The sequence below is a fragment of the Cervus elaphus genome, chromosome 27 (assembly GCF_910594005.1).
Source record: "Cervus elaphus chromosome 27, mCerEla1.1, whole genome shotgun sequence".
NCBI classification, from domain to species: Eukaryota; Metazoa; Chordata; class Mammalia; order Artiodactyla; family Cervidae; genus Cervus; species Cervus elaphus.
The window spans coordinates 38,411,083-38,432,869 of record NC_057841.1 but is presented as its reverse complement, the minus strand read 5'-3'; the positions used below and the strand labels follow the sequence as shown (position 1 = coordinate 38,432,869).

At 37.2% G+C, this 21,787-nt stretch overlaps 2 protein-coding genes across 4 annotated transcripts in view; one reads left to right on the top strand and one right to left on the bottom strand.

The window, feature by feature from the left end:
• THOC1 (THO complex 1) overlaps positions 1-2,158 on the top strand; it is a 38,783-nt gene extending 36,625 nt beyond the window's left edge. Inside the window, exons 19-21 of one of the 2 annotated variants that reach the window (XM_043888931.1) lie at positions 320-467; positions 1,194-1,218; positions 1,750-2,158. In XM_043888931.1, the coding sequence (XP_043744866.1) occupies positions 320-467; positions 1,194-1,218; positions 1,750-2,045 (469 nt within the window). In that variant the 3' untranslated portion in view covers positions 2,046-2,158. Of the gene's footprint in view, positions 1-319; positions 468-1,193; positions 1,270-1,749 lie in introns of both variants that reach the window. The other variant, XM_043888930.1, reaches the window with a different exon arrangement.
• The window catches only part of USP14 (ubiquitin specific peptidase 14), a 36,499-nt gene continuing 16,753 nt past the window's right edge, over positions 2,042-21,787 (bottom strand). The window contains exons 6-17 of one of the 2 annotated variants that reach the window (XM_043888933.1): positions 18,265-18,323; positions 17,569-17,699; positions 16,584-16,664; positions 16,121-16,206; positions 15,349-15,463; positions 12,793-12,858; positions 12,557-12,649; positions 11,490-11,618; positions 6,349-6,409; positions 5,883-5,990; positions 4,841-5,018; positions 2,042-4,522 (exon numbers count right to left, since the gene is read on the bottom strand). In XM_043888933.1, the coding sequence (XP_043744868.1) occupies positions 4,867-5,018; positions 5,883-5,990; positions 6,349-6,409; positions 11,490-11,618; positions 12,557-12,649; positions 12,793-12,858; positions 15,349-15,463; positions 16,121-16,206; positions 16,584-16,664; positions 17,569-17,699; positions 18,265-18,323 (1,081 nt within the window). In that variant the 3' untranslated portion in view covers positions 2,042-4,522; positions 4,841-4,866. Of the gene's footprint in view, positions 5,019-5,882; positions 5,991-6,348; positions 6,410-11,489; positions 11,619-12,556; positions 12,650-12,792; positions 12,859-15,348; positions 15,464-16,120; positions 16,207-16,583; positions 16,665-17,568; positions 17,700-18,264; positions 18,324-21,787 lie in introns of both variants that reach the window. The other variant, XM_043888932.1, reaches the window with a different exon arrangement.

The window sequence follows — 21,787 nt, the reverse complement described above, 5'->3', positions numbered from 1 at the left end:
AGGGTGAGGCAGAGGACTTCTGTCCGGCACACACAGCTCCTGGCCAGTCCTGGATGTGTACTAGTTGACCTTTAAGTGTCTGTACACTTTTAAAGTGTGTTTGCTGCATATGAACCTGCCCCTTCGGACTCTGCCGGTTTCTATTTGTAAGTGAACTGCATGCATTCTTTAGGGCTACGGTCAGAGTGAGAAGAATGGTGCCTTCAGCTACTGATCTGAGCGTAGAGTTTCATCTGGTGAACTAAGTACATTAACTAGAAGGGAATACAAAAATTATAAGTAACTATGTAAATCACAAGATTGATATCTCTTTTTATAGGGCTGTGAACAACTCAAATTATGGTTGGAGAGCCCTAAGACTGTTAGCACGCAGAAGCCCTCACTTCTTCCAGCCAACCAACCAGCAGTTTAAAAGTTTGCCAGAATATCTCGAAAACATGGTAATAAAGCTAGCCAAGGAATTACCAGTAAGTAGGAGTGATGAGTGTTTTATCCTTCAGTTGGCGTTCTCTTCTTTTGTAAAACTGCTGTTGCTCTTTGAGCTAAAAGCTGAATTTCACTTTAATCATGTGGAAAAAGTATGATCCACAAACCCTGTTGTTTTAGAATGAGGAAATAATGCCTCTGAGTATACATTTATAGGAAGTATCAATACATAAATTGAAGTACCTTTACATGTTGTATAAAGTTATTATACTTTGATTATTCTTCCTGTTTGCCAGTGCATTCTGTTATCACAGGCAGGGCCCATGGGGTCGGGGTAGGCAACTTGGCCTATCTTCCCACTCTGTTCTTTTCTAATACAGTATGGTAATAACTATACTGTGTGCATACAACCGAAGAGTTACTCAAAGCATGTTGTTAAGCACACGGATGGCCCCCTGGTCGGCCCTAGATTGTTGTTACCACGTATGTGCTGGGTGCGTGCAGGTCATCTCACCAGGCTTCCTGCTGACTCCCTTCTTCCCAGGCTGGGGTGAAGGGAGTCCTTCCAACCTCTGGTTGTCCCCCGTTCTTCCTTCTCCAGGTTAACACTGTCCCACTATGATCCTTACCTGACGTTCACATTTAATATTCTTGGGAGGAAAGTTCTGGGCCCCATAACTGGAATCTCTTATCTAAGATCAAAACTATCCCCACTTCTCTGATTGTAGAAGTTGGAACTCTAAGACATTCCTTTTTACTCATTGTAGCCTCCTTCTGAAGAAATAAAAACAGGTGAGGATGAAGATGAGGAAGATAATGATGCTTTACTGAAGGAAAATGAAAGTAAGAATTGAATTTTCTTGGCTATTTTACAAAATTGGAAAAGATTGGGGTTCTTTGTTGAGAGGTACGTTATTTGATCTACTTCTCAACTTCTACTGTTTATCTCAGCTCTGTTTCTTATAGTGAGGAATCTAAAGCATTGCTTGATAACTTTTCCAGTAGTGCATTTTATACAATAATATTGGGAAGTGTTGGGAAGGAGAGCACTTACATTGAATGCACCTCATACCTCTTAATTCTCGGGGCTTAGATTGGGGGCCACTGGTTTCAGGGAAAGCCTTCATGATTGTAACACAGGCAACAGCTTTAGTTTTACATTCCTAATGATCATAAGAATTCAACCAGGGGAAACATGAAAAGGGACTGTTTTACTTTTAAAATAAAACTTACTGGCGTCTCAGTGGCCCGTGTTCCATTATGGACTTTGACTCCCACACGTCCTCGTACTCTGTTCTAATTTACCTTCCCTGTGTCTTCTAGGTCCTGATGTTCGGCGGGACAAACCTGTAACAGGGGACCAGATAGAGGTGTTTGCTAACAAACTGGGTGAACAGTGGAAGGTCCTGGCTCCTTACTTGGAAATGAAGGACTCAGAAATTAGACAGATCGAGTGTGACAGCGAAGACATGAAGATGAGAGCCAGGCAGCTGCTCGTGGCCTGGCAAGACCAGGAAGGGGCACACGCGACGCCCGAGAACCTGATCAACGCGCTCAACAAGTCTGGGCTAAGTGACCTTGCAGAAAGTCTAACTAATGACAATGAGACAAACAGTTAGCTTCGTTCTTTTATTATTATTATTAAAACTGTGATAAGGTTTTGTTACCAAGCAGCATTTGATAAGAGGTCCACTGGTTTTGGTAAACAATAAACATTTTTATAACAGTTGTACAGTTGGCTGGTGCTCCACGAACAACAGAATATATGTTGGCTCTTGACCTCAGGGTTTAGGGGGAGAAGTTGGGGAAATGGGCAGAATAAAGTGACCTCAAGGTCACATAGTATTTTTGTTAATTATATATGTGTAAGTCAGTTAGCAATGTTCAAGGGCATGGTGTTTCCTGCATGCCCTGAAGTTACAGAATTTAACTTGCCGAGAATCCCACAGTAATACTTTCTGAAGCTGCATGACTGCTCTAGTGCCATATATGCTTTAAAGCAGAGGATCAGCAAACAGTGGTCCATCTGCTACCTCTTTCTATTTGCCACCTCTTTCTATAAGTAAGGTGTTTACGGCACAGCCACACCTATCCTTATTTAAGTGCTGCCTACCTCTGGGCTCCTTTCACGCTACAAAGGTACACAGTTGCAACAAAGACTTATGGCCTACAAAGCTTAAAACGTATGAAAATATCTGGCCCAGTACAGAAAGATGTGCCAACCCCCAACCTTGAAAGAAATGGGATGAAGTATAAAACCTAATTCTCTTAGCCTTACAGAACTTATGTCTCAGGTCACTTAAAACAGGGCTACATGCCTCAGGGGTTGCTGCGAAGTTCCAATGAGATGTGTGTGACAGCACCTCCGCACAGCCTGCAGTGACAGCCGAACCGGACCGTCTGCCCCCCGTTCCCACATCAGCGCACCCTTCAGGGCTCAAAGGCTAGGTCGTCACTGTCTTCAATGCTGAGGGAGGTCTGAGCGCCTGCTGCCAGTCCCCCAGTGCTCCAGCACAGCTCTGGTATCAAAAGGGCCTCGGGGCAGGGGGCACAGTCTGTAAGGCACGCTCAGGAATCCCGTTTTTTTCCCTTATTCTCCTTTTCAAAGATCTTATACGCAAGGCTGAATTCTAAAATAGTCTTTAACAGTTTAAAAGACACTAGTAGAAGTCCAATTTCTTACACTTCAAGAAATCTTTGGAATAATGCTTTTTTGGATCAAATAAAATGAAGTCAAGTTTTTTGTAATGACAGTTAAGAGATTACAATTTAAAATGCTAATCCCACAAAGGCTCCTATAGTTTCTTCTAATCCAACCTGACCTAGTAGCTACAGCATCCTCCAAATCATAATATCTGAATCCTAATTGCTAAATTTTTGTCCTCAGAGTTGTTCAGAAAATAAGACAGTGAATAAAAAAGTTCACAATTCACAAGCATCATACCAATATATAAAAGAATGTCGACCTCCCTTTCCTCTTCTGCACGCTCTCCAAGGCAAGAGGACTGGCTGCCAGTATTAGAGCTTAGCTTAAGAAGCTATTTACAGGTAAGTGTCCCTGAAACGCTTATTTTACCTTCTAAGTATTCTTAGATTACATTGTTCAAACTTGAGAGGAAAATGGCCATTTTTTTTTGTCACTGCTGTGCTCTGTAGAGCCTTTTAAAACAGCATAAGCAAGGATAAAGATTTCATGATAATCCCTACAACTTTATTATAAATATCTAACTCAAAAGAAAATAAGACAGCTGATATCCTATCCTTTCACTCACAATAAAACAAAAATGAATTGATGAGACTGTAAAATCTACTATATATTGCAGTATCTCACACTCTTGATATTTCTACTAAAAATCACTGGTATTAAATTTTGAGATACACATGAAGAAGTTGGGAGTTGACAGAGTAGAAACAAACACCCAACTGAGCCAAGGAACAGATGTGATAAACATGGTTGCATTCATTATCCAAAGAACTTCATTACTTTTACAACTTTGTGTTTCTCTTTAAACAGTATTAGGCTAGCAGGTGAAGAAGGTAGTATTTTCAAATAGATGCTTAAGAGCATAATTAACCATCTGCAGAAACTAATAGTATTAAATATATCTGAACTTCAGCCAAGCTCCAACAGACAAAAGACTTGAGGTCAAAAGCTCTTAGTCCCTCTTTTTTTTTTTTATTAAATATCCTCATTTTCTAAAAATAAGCAACTGGAGCTTGTCAACATTTTAAGGTTCATTACTACAAAACCATAGCAAAGTTCAATGTACAAACCATAGTACATCAGAGACACAGTAACAAATGTATAATCAAATGTACTATTATTTGATCACAATTTATTTTAAAGTCATGAAAAGCCAGCAACAGTCAGGCTGGACAAATACTTGATTGTACCCATGTTTCCATGGGGGTGGGGACGCAGCACTGAGTTACACAATGAGATCAAACTTACTTCCTTTCCACCTTCCTGGCAACATTTGTGTTAGATAAGGCAAAGGATGGGCAGCTACTGAATCTCGGGTGGTTTGAACCATGCAAGAACAACAAATAATAGAGTAACAGGTGTGCAATAAACATCTGATTGCTGAATCTTGGGCTGAAAAAGACAGGGAGAAAAATTATCACAGAAGGTAATAATGGTTGAAAGGCATTTCAACTCATAATTTTTAAAAATCAATCCAAGCAATAAGCTTTTTAAAAAATTCTTCCTGCCACCTTTACACAGGGCAGCACAGTCCAAAGGCAATTTTTCTTTTCTGTTCTCTTTTCTGTAATTTCTTAGGTCGGTAACACAGAGTGGTCTGCTTCTGCCCTCTCTTGTTCCACATGAGGGGAGACACGTAAAACCACCTAAACATCTTCCTCCAAAGCTCTGGGTTATAGAAATGATCAACAAATAACATTTATTTCACACCTAAGCATAAATAGCTAAAATGAAGATTACTGTTCTCTTTCCTCTTCCATGATCTCCACTCTGCGAGGCCCGTAGAGGAGAACATAAGCTATGTGCCAGTCGCCACCGCCAGAGAGTCGTAGGATGTCCTCTGGCGTCACGATGCTGACCTTATCGTCATCGAACTTGATCCACTCATCTAAAGTGCGAGACAGAAACACAAAATTTATCTCATTGACGATTTTTTCAGAGTTCCATTGCAAAAAAGGTACTGGGTAGTTTTAGGCACAGTAGTATTCCATCTGCCATACCAACAGTTCTCAAAGTGTGGTCCAGAGACTACTCACGTTCAAGATCTTTTCGGGGTTTCCATGAAGGTTACAATTACTTTCATAACACTTCTAAAGCATCTGCCTCCCCACCCCCACCACTCTCTGAAGACTGCTTTGGAATTCTCCAGAGGTTACACAGTGTAAAGCAGTAGAAGACAGAATGCAGAAGCAGGAGAATCCAGCTGTCTCCTATTCAGCCTAACTTAGAAAAATGTAAATCGACGTCATTAAATATTTTTCTGTTTTGGAAAAGACTGTTATTTTTAAAATGTTATTTGGACTTCCCTGGTGGTCCAGTGGTTAAGAATCTGCCTGCCAATGCAGGGGACATGGGTTTGATCCCTAGTTAGGGAAGATCCCACGTGCTGTGGGACAACAATGCCCATGCGCTCTACAGCTTGTTTGAAGCCACCATAATGAGAAGCCCGCCTGAACAGCAACAAAGACCCAGCGCAGTGAAAAATAATGTATTTTTTAAACAATCTGTAAAAAATTATTTATGTTAATATGTAATGACTTCATTAATGTCAGTCTAAAATGAATTTCTCAGTCTTCTATTTTAGTAAATATTAAAGAGATACAATTCTCAAACAAAAGTTCTTCGGCATCCTCAATAATTTTAAGAATGTAAAAGGTTCTGAGATCAAAAAGTTTTCAGAATAAATGTGCTAAAAAATTTAAACTTGTCAAAACAGTATGCAACAGTTGAAAAAAAAAACACCAATCTTTACCTTGTTTCCTTTTCACCCATGAGACATAATGGCCTGAAGAGCTAGACCTTCCCTGATGCGTTAGCACTGCTTGTAAATCATAGTATCCGCAATTATTGGAGCCAATGTCTAAAGAAAGACATAAATCCAGTAATATTAGATATAAACATATGTGCTTTCTCAAGTTAAGTAACAAGGAAGAACAACTTAAGTTTATCCTACAGAATACTACCCTATTATTAAAATCCAGTTAAGATTATGGTCCACTTAAAGCTTCATGAAAGATAAGTATGCTATCATTTATAGAACATATATTCACTGAAAAGTGATTTTTTTACTATCTCATACTAAGGTAAATTAATACTTTAAGAAACAACTTTTTTTAAGCTTGGTATCTGAAAGAACAGATTATGTGGAAAGATAGTATAATTTTTTTTAAAAAAGCCTACACACAGTAAAACTCAGTTGAAATGAAGATTTCACTTACCATCAGCAAAAGAAAAGGGTTCATACTTAACTTCTTTTTGAGGACTACTGTTTTTGTCACCCTGAGGGGAAAAAAATTTTTTTTAATCTCATGGTACTGGAAATAAAATTTATATTCTCTTATGAGTATATGTCTCCACAAATATTTATTATAATACAAATCACCAAGGCAAAACAAAGGAAAAATATGATCTCCCTTGCACAGTGCTTAAAATGACAGAACTACAGTTAACAATATTTTGGCCACCTGATCTGAAGAGCCAACCCATTAGAAAAGACACTGATGGTGGGAAAGACTAAAGGAGGAGAAGGGGACGACAGAGGACGAGGTATTTGCACTGCATCACAGACTCAATGGACGGGTTTGAACAAGCTCTGGGAGATGGTGAAGGACAGGGAAGCCTGGCACGCTGCAGTCCATGGGGTTGCAGAGAGGTGGACACGACAGCAACAACAATTATTAACATAAAACTGTGAGTCCCAAAGTCCTACTGTTTAGTAACATACAATCTCAGATGTATAGCAGCAGATCCTGATTACGGGACCAACTTCAAACCACTAAACGTAGAGCACACCAGTGAATACAGAGTACAGATAAACACTGTTCCAGGGTAGAAAAAAAGAAAGTCAATTCTGCCGTTTCCCCCACAATATCAAACCATGTAGGTGAGGATAAAAAGCTGCCTCACAAAAACAGAATTACAGCAACTTATATTAACTCTACTAAGCCATGGCCACCTGCCACTTCAGTTCAAATGAACTTAAATATTTAATTCAGCAAGTATTTATGATTAAATTAAATTTAAATTAAAAAGATTCACAACTTTAGACAAGAATCTTTGGTGGGAACTCCCTTGCCTCAACCCATTCCTGTGTGTAATACAAATTCAAACAATTTATTTAGGCATATGGACACAAAGTTCTTAAAAACTATAATGATAATGAAGACAATGCCAGCAGTTTAAGTGACAGCTAAAATGACAAGAAGCCAAAGCATCTTACAACAAAAAGGCAATTAGGTCAACCACTCCTCTATATAATTATAACACCTAGAGCAACTACAAAAAAAGCTACACAAGGAAATACATTAGAAAAACATATGTAAACCAAATTAGAATTCTAAAAAATGTTCACATAACCAACCAGTACGGAAAAAAGAGAAACAAAAAACAGCAAAATATAGAAGAGATTTAATCATTAGTATATCAATAATTATGTTACATGTAAATAGCCTAAACATTAACAGAGAGGACTAAAAATATGACCCAACTATATGCTATCTATAAGAAACTACCTTCAAATATAATATGGGCAAATTTAAAGTAAAAGAATGGAAAAAGATGTATCATGCAAATACTAACAGAAAGGAGAAATGGAAAAATTAACATCAAACAAAGTAGACTGGAGAACAAAGAGAATTACCACGAACAGAGAGGGACACACTACATAATCAAAGAATCATTCCACCAAGAACAGCCATCCTGTGTGTACACACCAAATAACAGAGTTACAAAACATGAAAAGCCAAAGCTAACAGAACTGAATGGTGAAACATACAAATCCACAGTTTTACTTGAAGACTTCACCACTCCTGTCTCAACAACTGATGGAACAACTAGACAAAAACAACAAGGTTACAGGAAAAGCCAACACCACCATCAACCAACTGGATCTAATCAACATCACAAAATACTTGCCTCAACAACAGTAAAATACATGTTCTTTTCAAGCGCCCAGAGAATAGATACCAAGACAGATCACATCCCGAGCCACAAAGCAAAGCCCAACGAATTTAAAGGAACTTAAATCACCCACATGTGTTTTCTCACAATGGACTCAAACCAGAGTCAGGAACAAAAAGGTGACAGGAAATTTTCCAAACACATGTAAACTAAACAAGACACTTCTAAATGACCCAAGGTCAAAGGGAAGTCTCAAGGGAAATTTATTAAAAATACAAGAAACATAATGAAAACAGAAATGCAATACAACAATTTGCAGAACACAATTTGAAAGCACTGCCAGGAGGGAAATTTACACCACTAATATTTGAAAACAGGAAGTCTGAAATAAAAAACCCAAGTTCCCACAACTTAAGGACCTAGAAAAAGAGGAGGAAAATAAAGCCAAAACAAGCAGAAGAAAGGAAATAATAAAAGTGGAAATCAATCAAATTAGATGCAGAAAAACAGAAGAAAAAAAAAATGAAACATGCTAGTTCTTTAAGAACAAAAAAAATGACAATCCTCTAGCACCACTGACAAGAAAAAAAAGACACAAACTACCAATATCAGGAATGTAAGAGGATACCACTACACACTGTGCAAACACCTGAATAACAGGGAAAAAAAATGTAAAATTGACAAGCTTGATGACATGGAACAATTCCACAAACCAAATATGATATAAATTATTTCTATAGCCCATAACTAAAGTTTTACAATTAAATTTTTTAAATTAAAAAAAAAAACTCCTGAAAAAGAACTCTCCAGGCTAATAAGATTATCAGACCAAGACAATTCTACCAAATGTTTAAGAGACATCAATTCTATACACAATCTCTCAAAAAAATAAGAGGAAAAAAAAAAGCTAATAAACTGCTTCAACAAAGTAGAGGATAAAGATCAATATATTAAAAAATCAATTGTAATGAATGCAAAAATGAAATTGGAAAAAGTATGCCATTTAAAGACATCAAAAATAATAAAATAGCTACAAATAAATTTAAAGTACAAGAAATGTACACTGAAAATTATTAGACTGTTGAAAAACTTAATGACTTACATAAATCAAAAGACAGTAAATTCATGGATTCTAAAGCTTAATACTATTAAAATGGAAATACTCCCCAAATCGATCTACAGATTCAATGCAATCTCCATCAAAATTCCAGTTGTTTTTGAAGAAATGGACAAGCTCATCCTAAAATAAATATGGAAATAAAAAGGACTCAGAAAAGTCAGAACAATCTTGAAGAACAAAGTTGGAAGTTTTGTACTTTGCTATAATCCTTACTACAAAACCACAGTAATCAAGACTCTAGTCCTGGGCTTCCCTGGTGGCTCAGTGGTAAAGAATTCGCCTGGCAGTGCAGGGCACCTGGGTTCGATCTCTGGTCTGGGAAGATCCCACATGACGCTCAGCAACTAGGTCCATTCAATGTAACTACTGAGCCCATGTGCTCTGCAACGAAAGACGCCACTGCAATGAGAAGCCTGTGCACCACAACTGGAGAGTAGCTCCCACCTGACACAACTAAAGAAAAGTCCAGGGAGCAACACTCAGCACAGTCAAAAATAAATAAAATCATTAAAAAAAAAAAGACTGCAGTATTGGCCTAAGGACAGACAGTATACCAACAGAAAAAAACTGAGGGTCCAGAAATACACTCACATCTAGAGTCAACTGATTCACTACAATGGTGCAAAGACCATTCAATGGGAAGAGAATAGTCCTTTCAACAAGAAGTGCTGGGACAACTGAACATTCACATGCAATAGGATTTGGACCTGTACCTCATCTCACATACAAAAATTAACCCAGAATGAATCAAAAAAGCCTAACCGGAGGAACTATAAAAACCTTAGAAGAAAACATATGCATAAACTTTCATGGCCTGTGGCCTGTGGCTAGGTTTCTTAGATATAACACTAAAAGCAAGAGTAACTGAAGAAAAAAACAGATTAAATTATAACAAAATTTAAAAAATTTTCCTCTTCAAAAGACCCTGTTAATAGGATGAAAAGACGAGGCTACAGGCTGGGAGAAAATGTTTAGAAACCATGTATCTGACACAGGATTAGTATTAGAATATAAAAACTCCCAAAATTCAAGAGTAAAAGACCAAATGGCAAATGGGTAGAAAAACAAGGGGCTTTCCTGGTGGCTCAGATTGTAAAGAATCTGCCTGCAATTCAGGAGACACTGGGTTCAATCCCTGGGTTAGGAAGATTCCCTGGAGAAGGCAACCCACTCCAGTATTCCTGCCTGGAGAATTCCATGGACAGAGGAGTCTGGTGGGCTACAGTTCATGGGGTCACAAAGAGTTGGACACAACTGAGCAACTAACACACACACACACACAAAATATGAAGAGATATTTCATCAAAGAGGGCACATAGATGGCAAAGAAACACACGAAGACGTGCCCAACATCATTAGCCTTTAGGCCACATCAAGTATCACTGCAAACCTACACAAATGGCTAAAATAATAGTGACACTACCAAATTCTGGCAAGAATTCAAAGAAAATAGACTGGCAAGACATTGCTGATAAGAATGAAGGGGGTAGCGGGAAAGTGGACTTGGCTACAAAGGGGCAGCAAGAAGGATCTTTGTGATGATAAATATGTCCTGCATCTAGACCATATCAATGTCAATATCCTGGTTGTGACATTATATTATAGTTTTGCAAGCTGTTACCACTAGGAGAAACGAGAAACTCTATTATTTCTTACAACGGCATGTGATTCTACAATTATCTCAAGTTTCATTTTAAAAATTGCTTTTAATACACACACAAAACCTGCAGAGGAATCTAATTCTAAAATTTGGTATGTAATATCACACTGGAAATATTCCTAGTTACCAGAAAATATCTTTTCCCTTTTCAAGAAAACATGTAATTCAACTGTGCCTTCTCTGAATTTAAAATATACAACTTATTAAATATAAAGTTGCTAAGGTTATAATTTTTTAAGAGTTACAGGCACTTATTAAAAGATATAACTTTAGTTGTCACAGTGGGCATGAAGCAATATTCTGTAACACCAATCCATTTTAAGAAATGGAGATAACGTCATGTCTTACAAGGAAAATAATACACTAAATTTTATAAGGCAAGATGTTGTGCGAAGTGCTTTGAGGAAATAAATTTTAAAAGAATATAAGCTGCAGATTTTAGGGGAGAAGGAAATATGTTCATTCTATCATAAAGGACCCATTCAGCATAGCTAGAGTCCTTTTCCTTATGCTAAAATATATCTAAAATTTTAAGGGCTTCACCAATACATGTAGGATTTGTATATATGCCAAATATAGAGTCACCCATTATTACTAACAGATGAACAATATAAAGTGAATACTGAACACAGAGTGAAGATAAACATGTTACGGTTAGAAAATGAACAATAAGAACCTACTGTCTTTGGCTGCTGATTTACTTTTTTATCCTCTAGATCCTTGAATTTTGATCGAAAAGAAACCATTTTCTCTTGAAGTTCTGGTGTACATAGTTCATACACATCCAACATAAGAGGAAATTTCACATCCTATTTACAAGCCAAAAATAAAAAGTGCAAACAGAATTAAAAAGATAGTTACTTAAAATATTTATCACACTTTTACATTACTATTTTCATATTTAAATAAAGCTGAAAATAAGACCTGCAAAATTCATGTGGAGACCCATGCAGTTGAAAATATAGTGCTTATTTTCAATCTGGCCCTAATTTTAAGACAAAAATTCTTTTCAACTTTTCCGTAAACATTTTAACCCATCAAACAGAGTACAGAGGAGCTACCAAAATATTAAACAACAAATGAAGCATTTCAGAAATACTAAACAACCAGATTACTTCAACTACATTTAACCTGCTTGTACAACCCTAAGTATATCTGAAAATGTATTAATGAAATTCAGCTCAAGACATTAGAATTATATACCCCTTCCCAAAGGATCAGAGACTCTATGGGTACACTGCAGAGCTACAGTTCACTGAAACGGACAAGTCCTAAGGCTGGCTCTGACTTCAAATGATCATTGTTTGGTCACCAGTAATTTAACACTTTCCTTTCACCTGGAAGAAAGGAATCGCATAGAATACAGTGTGTTATATTGCCGCTTAGCCCACTCCCATCCCCAAACCTACTGGACCGGTATCTCTGCAACTGAGGATCTGGTCTAGTGGTACTACTGGGGAAAGGAGGGCATCCATCAGAATTACCTGGGACTCTTGAAAAATATAAGACCCGAGGCCCCACTTAATCAGATGCTTGGATAGGGCTGAAGGGCAGGCATGCGTATGTTAAAAGAAAAGGGAAAACAGACAATTCCAATATATATTCTTGATTAATAACCACTTGTCTAATGTTAATAATTCTCTATTTACAGTATTTTGAAGTGAGTTCTAAAAGAATAAAGAAATCTATTGTAAATAAGGAACTACCTTCAAAAAATTATAATTATTACAGGAAATTCATTACTAACCTTAAGAACTTTAGCATTCACAGATTCCTTCTCTTTGTAAAAAAATCGAACCATCTGAATAGTTAAGTAAGCAGGTAACCGGCTGATCTTGGACTTAGGAAAGAAAATGGAAAGAAATTCTGTAACATGCAAACGCCACCAAGTTTCTAATTCCTCGGTTTGGTAAAAACAAAGTCTGGGTAACATTAATTAACCGACAACCTTTCGAGTCAATGGAACTGGATTCCAAAACTTACCGATTTGATGTACAAAGCATTTCTTTGCAATGTTGGAGACTGTTTGGTGATTTCTTCCTGAAGTCGCTAGAAAAGAACAGACCAAACATTTAAAAAATGTCTTCTGTAATATAGAATTATACCTTTAATTCTTTTAAAAATTAGGACTATTTAATAGATAACATACAGTATGTCAACAGATTTACACCCCTGAGAAATACTCTGAATGACGACAAAGTGAGAAGGCTTTTAGATATGGTTTAGTTCTTAACAGGCATCAAAATAATCTGTCTTTACTTGCATGAACTCTTCAGAATGTAAATCATTTGATCTTTTAATTTATGACCCAAATGCTCAGATTCTGAGAGTTTATACTGTGTTTTATACAACATAAGAAAACCTTTCATGGTATTCCTCTACTTACGGATCATCAAAATATTCTTATTAGAGCAAAAAGGAAGAGAATGTAAATAACTCTTGTTCTTTATGTTTTATGTAGCTAAGCCTTCCAGAACCAATCAATTACTGTTAAATTTGAGAAAAGTCACAACACAGAAAACCTGTTAATCTAATAGATGTGGGAAGCCTTCAGCCATTGCATCCTCTAACCAGTGTCTGCCTTTCCGTCCTTACTGCCTGTGTGACCCTGAAAACGCAGTTCTGGGCATCACCTGTAATGGCAGTGACAGCACCTCGTCGCAGTGCTGGTGTCAGAATTACATGAGTTAACACATGAAGAAAGCCTGGAGAACTATTTGGTACATAGTCTCTGTTTAGTAAGCATGCTGGGGGCTTCCCAGGCGGCGGCAGTGGTAAAGAATCTGCCTGCCAATGCAGAGACGCCAGAGACTCACGTTTGACCCCTGGGTCGGGAAGATCCCCCGGAGCAGGAGCTGGCAACCCCCCGCCATAGGCCTGCCTGGAAAATCCCATGGACAGAGAAGCCTCGCAGGCTACAGTCCATATGGTTGCAAAGAGTCAGACACAACTGAGTGACTAAGCAGCAAGAGCAGCAATAATCATCTTATACTTGCATAAAAATTGTTCCAGGTTTGATTTTTAAAAATTACTAACCACATTACAAAAGGAATCACTACGGAGTAGGTTTTTAACATTTAACCAAGTTTACTCAGCAATGAAGAGATAAAGAAATGTGGAGCAAAATTACTCAAGGATAAAACCAATGATGACAAAGCATCTAAAAATACCAAGACAATTAATGTTAACATCTCATGAAAACATGACAGCATATCTGGTACTTTTTAAAATTTTTAACATGTGCTCAGTTATGTCCAACTCTTTTTTTTTTTTTTATGTCCAACTCTTTGCATCCCCATGTATACTAGAGCTTACTGATCAGGTTAACTATGTATTACTATCATCAATTCATCATCATCAAGATGTTCCAGGTATACTTAGCTTTCATTGAATTTTATAAAATTATTAAGAAAATATCCTGGAAAGTCCTTGTCAAAACATTCTATCCCACACACTCCAATTAACATTTTGATGCCATGAAACTTGCCCCAATTCACTGCCTATCCTTCAAAAGATGTACATATTTAGGAATACTGAGGAATTCCCTGGTGGTCCAGTGGTTAGGACTCTGAGCTTTCATTGTCGAGCGGGCATGGGTTCAATTCCTAGTGGGAGAACTAAGATCCCATAAGCCACACGGTGCAGCCAAAGTTAAAAAAAAAATTGAGAGAGATGTACATATTCCCCCAAACTGTCAAATAAATGACAAGCAAGCAAAATTGTTCTACTTTATCAATGTGCCCACTAGAGAGGGTCTTTAGTATGGCAGTGGGGAGACAGAACTAACTGAATCGTGAGAGAGGCAAGTTTTAGATCTGTCTTTGCCACAAACCAGTAAAAAAGCCTACAAAAAGCGCTTAAATTCTAGGGCCTCGACTGCAATCCTAGTGCAATGGCAGAATGTCTACAGGCCCTCATCTGCACGGGCCAATCCCAGTGTCTATCTCGCCAGTGTTAATATATCCTCACTGCAATGCCCCCAGAGGCCTCCTTCGAGCCTCTGGTCATAACATTTTTGTCAACCCATCAATATACAACCTTGTTTTATGAGTCTTTCTGCTGTGTAATGACACCTTAACACACACTGTTGACACAATAACACTGAACTCACAGCCAAGTACACTGTAACTCAACCCTGAATGAAGCTGCTCTAACCAACGTTATTTGCTCCTTAAGGCACATCACCACCTTCCTGCGCTTAGAACACCAGACAGCACTTCAGCAGCATGCCAGAAGGCCACTATCCACAGCAAGATCGCCTACAAAAAGCACAAAAATTCAGGAAATGTGGCACTGAAATCACTGCAAGAAGCATACTAGTTTCCACTCAAACAAGGCGGCAGAGGGTCACCTGTGGGGACCTCAGGTGACGACAGTGTGAGTGAGACATCTCAGAATTTTTGCCACCTTGCGTATGTCTACAGGTGACCATGAAAGAACGAGTATTGATGTTGGGGTTACAAATCAAAGTGAGCAAGTAGGTATATTTGTAAATAAAAGAATCCACAAACCATGTGGATAAACTGTAACTGTCCTTACCAACTTAAGTCCTGTAAAAAGATACTTGACTTCTTGATTGATGAAACAGCTAAGCTGAAGCTGACTTTCCTTTCCTTTAGTGACTTCTTCTTCCTCAGATTCTGTACATTTCATGCTGTGCAAAGTAAGTTAAGGAATATGCCAACAGCCATTCAATTTGCTATATAATCTCTAACAAAATAAGTTATCCCAATGCTTTTTAAAATAACATCATTCAATGGTATTTAAAACATTTCAGTCTCCCAGCAGAGATTCATTTCAATACTTAAAAATGCTCATTCACTTACCAACAATATGGATTAATGAAATGTGTGTAAAAGGATAAACTCTCAGCAAATAACTTGGTATTTATATAGTCTTAAAATGGTCTTAATAACTCAAAGATAAATCTACCCATGATCTAGAAAATGCTGCTCTCCTAAATTCATGTTTTATTAATTGCTTCCATTTCATGTATATAGTTTTGCTGATTTATCCCATTTCATACAATTAAAAATTAATTCTCTATGAGGTGAATTAATGAGCCATTCTGTTAAAGATATTCTTAGGAAAAACTAATGAATGTCCTTAAAGAGTCCATTTACCTTAACTTCAAGATCACTCCAATGGGTATTTTCTTCAAATTCCTAATTTCCATATTTTTTAACCATAAAAACCTCTAAAGAATTTTCCTTCATATCCCATCCACCACTCCAGTCAACAATACTATTTATACCAATTCATATTCAGTAAGTTATGATTAGTCTATATGAATCTTGACTCATAAGGATACGTTGTCTCAAATTCGACTCCAAAGAACTGATCAATTAAACTTTTCTTTTTAGAAGGTGTCACTGCTGATGCAGATGAAGAATCTGTCTGCAAAAATTTAGATGAAATAAAAATTCCAATTTTACTTCACATGGATATTAATGTACATCACCTCCCACACAATCCAGTTTAGTAATGCATATTTAAGTTTTTTTTTAATGTAATCCCTGTCTGCAAAACCTTTCTACTGATCTAAAAATATTACCAAAAAACTACAGATGCTCAGTAAGCTCAATGGATTAAATTTAGTAAATAATACACTGAATTCAAGCATCAAATGCAAGCTGTCAAATTCCAACTACAGATTCAGTATCTCAAGTATTCAAGGACATGTCGGTATCTATTAAGATGAACTTATTTCAAGACTTTTAGGGTGGGATGGGATGGAAAATCAAAGCCTACATTCACAGATATATTTCAATTACCTCTTTAACAGTATCATCTTCTATAGCTTCCAATTTCTGCTGTAATACTCGCATCATTTGTACCCAACACTCATTAGCATCCTGTAATTTAAAAAGTGACACAGTAAGTAATCCTGGTAGATACAGTGTTTGATTTACAAAATACTTTTAAAATAATTAGTTTCCTTAGGGAAGGGGAAGAAAGTTGTTTTGTTTTAAATATTAAGCCAAATTAAATATTTTATGACCTTCAAAACAAGGAAGCGTTACAGAATAGTTTCTCTGTTCATTCAAGAGATGTTTAGTGAACTCATTATGCTAAATACCATCCTAGATACAAGGACTACATAGCAGTCAACAGAATAGAAAAAAGTCCTAGTGGGGAACATAAATAAACAAAATAGAACAAATTCAAGTAGAGAGGGCTAGGAAGAAAAAAAAAAGCAATATGGGAGTAGGAAGTGATTAAGGGAAGAGGAGTGTGCTATTCAGTAGGACTGTCAAGGAAAGCCTCTCTGATGCCTTGACATTTGAGCCATGAGACCTGAAGTGAGCCATGAGGTAAGGAGGCAAGGCACATCCCTATCTGACGGCCAAAGGAAAAATAGCAAAGGCTCTATAGAAAGAGGATACGTGGAGAGTTCTTTTTTTAAATAGCAAGGAAGCCAGTATATCTGGAGAGAACTGCAAGGGGAACAGTGGTACATGACGAGCTCAGAGAGGCAGACAGGCAGTAGACTGTTTAGGACCGAAACAGAAAACAGGGGAACCAACATAACCTTACATTCTTTAAAGGATTCTTGAGTGTTGCGTAGAGAAGCACCACAGACGGTAGAAGCAAGATGGTCAGTTAACGGACTATAGCACCTCTCCAGGCAAGAGATAATGATGGCGTTAACTAGAGGGGACTGGCATTTGTATTTCCAAATAGAGCTTAGTAAGTAAGTGTAGGACACCTAAGTTTTACATATACAAAATGAAAACCACAGAACCTTGCCCTGATTACCTGCTGAAGATACTGTCCTTGTTCGCCCTTCTCTGCAAACTGTGGAAAAGCCATGTGCAAAAACTGCAGTAGAATAATCGGTGGAATACTAGAAGAAGTTTTATCCATGGAATCAAACAAATCTCTAAGGGCTTAAAAACAAAGCAAACACCTGCTTAGTAAAATAATGACATATTTAATACAAGCTACTGTAAATTCTCAATTAATACAAATAAAGAACTGCTTATTAATTATTTTTAAGTACATCTATTCCTTTTGCAATTGCTGGATCCCTAATAAGAAAAAATTTTGTTTTTAAATCTTAAAGAACTCATCAGAAGACTTCATAATGCAATAACTAGCTATAAACAACTTCTGGGTGGTGCTCTAAGTCTCTCTATCCTTGATAGCCTTTGCCTTCCTAACAAAGCAGTGTATATTCATTCAATACAGAGAACACACAACTTCTGCCCAGGAATCAAGCAGGTGTAACTGCTACAAATGAGCCGTTATCAGGACATCAGGTAACCACTCCCAAAGCTTCCTCCCTTTCAGCCTATACTTAGTCGTCTTGTACTGAACTCCCGAATACTGAAATCTGGAATACGTTTAAATCCTTAAACATACTTCCTGAACACTTTTAAAACTAACTTGCCTTCTTTGATTTCAAAGGCAAGTATTCAGTAAATGCTTTTGGTAGAATATATAGATACTGACCTGCAGTAATATACTGTGCCGACGCCATTTCTCCTGAAGCTCTCAAGGCGCCTGCATACCTATGAACAGTAGGACAGAATCAGATTCTGAAACTCAGACGGGAAGAAACAAGTTCAAAAGACTCATTATGACACTGACACCCTCAACGGTAAGTTTCCCTGAGCTGTCCCCACCATTTTTACTTCTCTTCCAGTCTTGGTTCCTTTAAGAATTATATGGTCCAAAAGGACTGCTAAGAAAAAGCAGAATTTAGGTAAATGAAGCCTACTTTACATTCTTTCCCCTGTCTTAACTTATCTATAATATTTTCTACAAACTGTGCATTAAAAAAAGCACATTGTCCATTATTACAAAGAAAACAAAATATAATTTCAGAAATAAAGAAAAAAGCTTTAGATCAAAAACATTCAATGGAAATCAATAAGCCTGTATTCAGCACTAACTTCTTATAAACACAAAATAAATTTCAAGTCATTTTCCTCACTTATAAAATGAGGTGTGTGTGTGTACGCACGCACGCGTGCTGACTCTGTGACCTCACAGACTGTAGTCTGTCAGGCTCCTCTATTCGAGGAGTTTCTGATTTCTAAATTCATTTTTATGAATCTCAGTTAATTTTATAGCAGTACAAATGACTGGTCACCCAAGGAAATATTCAAACCACCATATCTACTTAAACAAATATTTTATGACAAAGGATCAGAAATTATGATTCAAATAATATTAAACACCGGGCAATGGGGAAGAGCTGAGTAGCTGACCAGGAAAAGGTACAATACAATACCAACCTGGGATGATAACAATGTTTCATCAATTTGACTGTAAAATGAGTCACAGAGAATTTGGATTTAACAAAACTGCTCACATCCAACACTTAAGATGCATACCTTTCACTAGATATAAACTATAGTTCAATTAAAACAAAAACTCTGTGCTTATATAAGTGAATGAAAGAGGTCACAGAAAATGTTCAGTTATATTGAATTGAAGAGTCTTGTTTTTTTTCATTTGTTTGTTTAGATCTTTTGGAAACTCCTACAACTAAAATATCCTTAATTGTTTAATATACAATAACCCATGAATGTCAAAGTGTTAGTTACTATATCCTTAATTGTTTAATATACAATAACCCATGAAAGTCAAAGTGTTAGTTACTCGATCGTGTCCAACTCTTTGCAACCCCATGAACCCACCAGGAGCCCACCAGGCTCCTCGTTCCATGGGATTCGATTCTCCAGGCAAGAATACTGGAGCAGGTTGCCATTTCCTTCTCCAGAGGATCTTCCCAACCCAGCGATCAAACCCACACCTCCTGCACTAGCAGGCAGATTCTTTTACCGCTGAGCCACCAGGGAAGGCCCCTAAATTATATATGTTCATTAAAAAAATAAAAATCGTAACAGTTTTCCTGTCAGACACTTTAGCACTTGTCAAGGGCACTCTGAGGTTGAAATGAAGTACTCCTAAAGCACGCGCGTCCCGTAACGTCCCTGAGCCGCGTCAGCACATGACGGGCGCTGCTGTGAATTTACATCTAGCTACAGGGTAACAGGGGCTTCCCTGGAAGCTCATCTGGTAAAGGACCTGCCTGCCAATGTAGGAGACCTAAGAGACGCAGGTTCAATCCCTGGGTCAGGAAGATCCCCTAGAGAAGGAAATGTCAATGTGCTCCAGTCTTCTTGCCTGGAAAATTCCATGGACAGAGGAACCTGGTGGGCTACAGTCCCTAAGGTCGCAAAGAGTCAAACACAACTGAGCATGCATACACAAGCATACACACAGCCATACACAGGATGTAACTATTCAACATTTATGACAAAAGATATATTAATGAATTATCAATCTTTTTTTTAATAACTAGAAACAGAAAGATCATAGGTAATTTAATACCATCTCCCCAAAACTCTCAATATTATGACAAGAAAACATATAATTCCTAATTAAGGTAAGACTATCCAATCAGCCAAACAACATTCATAATGAACTTTATAAAGAAAAACTGTTAGAGCAGAGGAAGAATGGACATGAGTACTGAGAGGTTTAACAGATAAAAATACTGAGAGTGTTTACAGACAAAAGAACCAATAGAGTACTTTTCCCAATCTTTGTCAAGTCAATAAATAAAAAATGATATAGACAATCGGAATGTAATAAACTTAATGCTTATTATACTTTATTACCTACAAAAAGAGGATGTCTTGACTATATTTCTATCATCTGTGAAATATTCACTACCAATCAATCATAGATCAACTCAAACATTCATCAATAGAAAAAAAGAATAATTATTTGGTAGTATATGCATACAATGGTGTAGTCTACAGCACGAACAAAAAATGAACACACACAAAACACGGAAAAGTCAAACATGATGAGCCAGACTCAAATGAATATAATATATAATATGTATGTTTCTGTTCATAAGGAGTTCAAAAAAAGAAAACTTACTCTATGAGGTCAAGTGAGTACAACAAAGAAGGGTGGGGTCCGTGGACTAGAAGGGATTGGTGAGGGGATTTTCAGAGTGTTAACAGGATTCTGTTGATCCAGGATTGTGTTGGTTACAAGGATGTGTTCATTCTGAGATAATTCATTTGTACATGTTTCTATATAATTCAATTATTAAAAACAAACTTGGGTTTTGCACAGTCAAGAAAACCATAAACAAAATGAAAAGAATGGGAGAAAATATTTGCAAATGACGCAATCGACAAGAGATCAATTTCCAAAATATACAAATAGCTCATTGAACTTAATAGCAAAAAAAAGCCAACTCAATCCAAACATGGGCAGAAGACCTATACAGACATTTCTACAAAGACATATAGATGACACATGAAAAGATGCTCAACTTTTCTAATTATTAGAGAGATGCAGATCAAAACTACAATAGGGTATCACCTTTCAACAGTCTGACTGGCCATCATTAAAAAGTCTACATATAACAAAGGAGATGGTGTAGAGAAAAGGGAACCCTCCTCATCGCTGATAAGAATGTAAGTAGGTGCAGCCACTGTGGGAAACTTTATGAAGGTTCCTTAGAAAACTAAAAACAGAGCTACCGTATGATTCAGCAATCCCACTCCTGAGCATATATCTGGACAAAACTATATTCAAAAAGATACATGCACCCCAATGTTTACAGCAGCACTACCCACAACGGCCTAAAGCTTTTAGAAACTTGTTTCATAAACCTCAATATTGTTTAAAAAGACTAGTACAGAGGTAAAGAAACTGGGAGCTCTCTAGCATTGCTGCAGAGAATGTAAAATGGTACTTTGGAAAACAGTTTGGCAGTTTCTCAAATGCTTAACAGAGTTATTACCATGTGAGCAAGCAATCTACTCACAACCAAGAGAAATGAAAACTCATCTGCACAAAAACTTGTGCTTGAATGCTCTCACTGCAGCATTATTTATACTAGCTAAAATGTGGAAACAATCTAAATGTCCATCAACTGATGACTGGATAATCAAACAGTGGAATATTATTCAGTCATTAAATCAATGAAGTACTGACACAT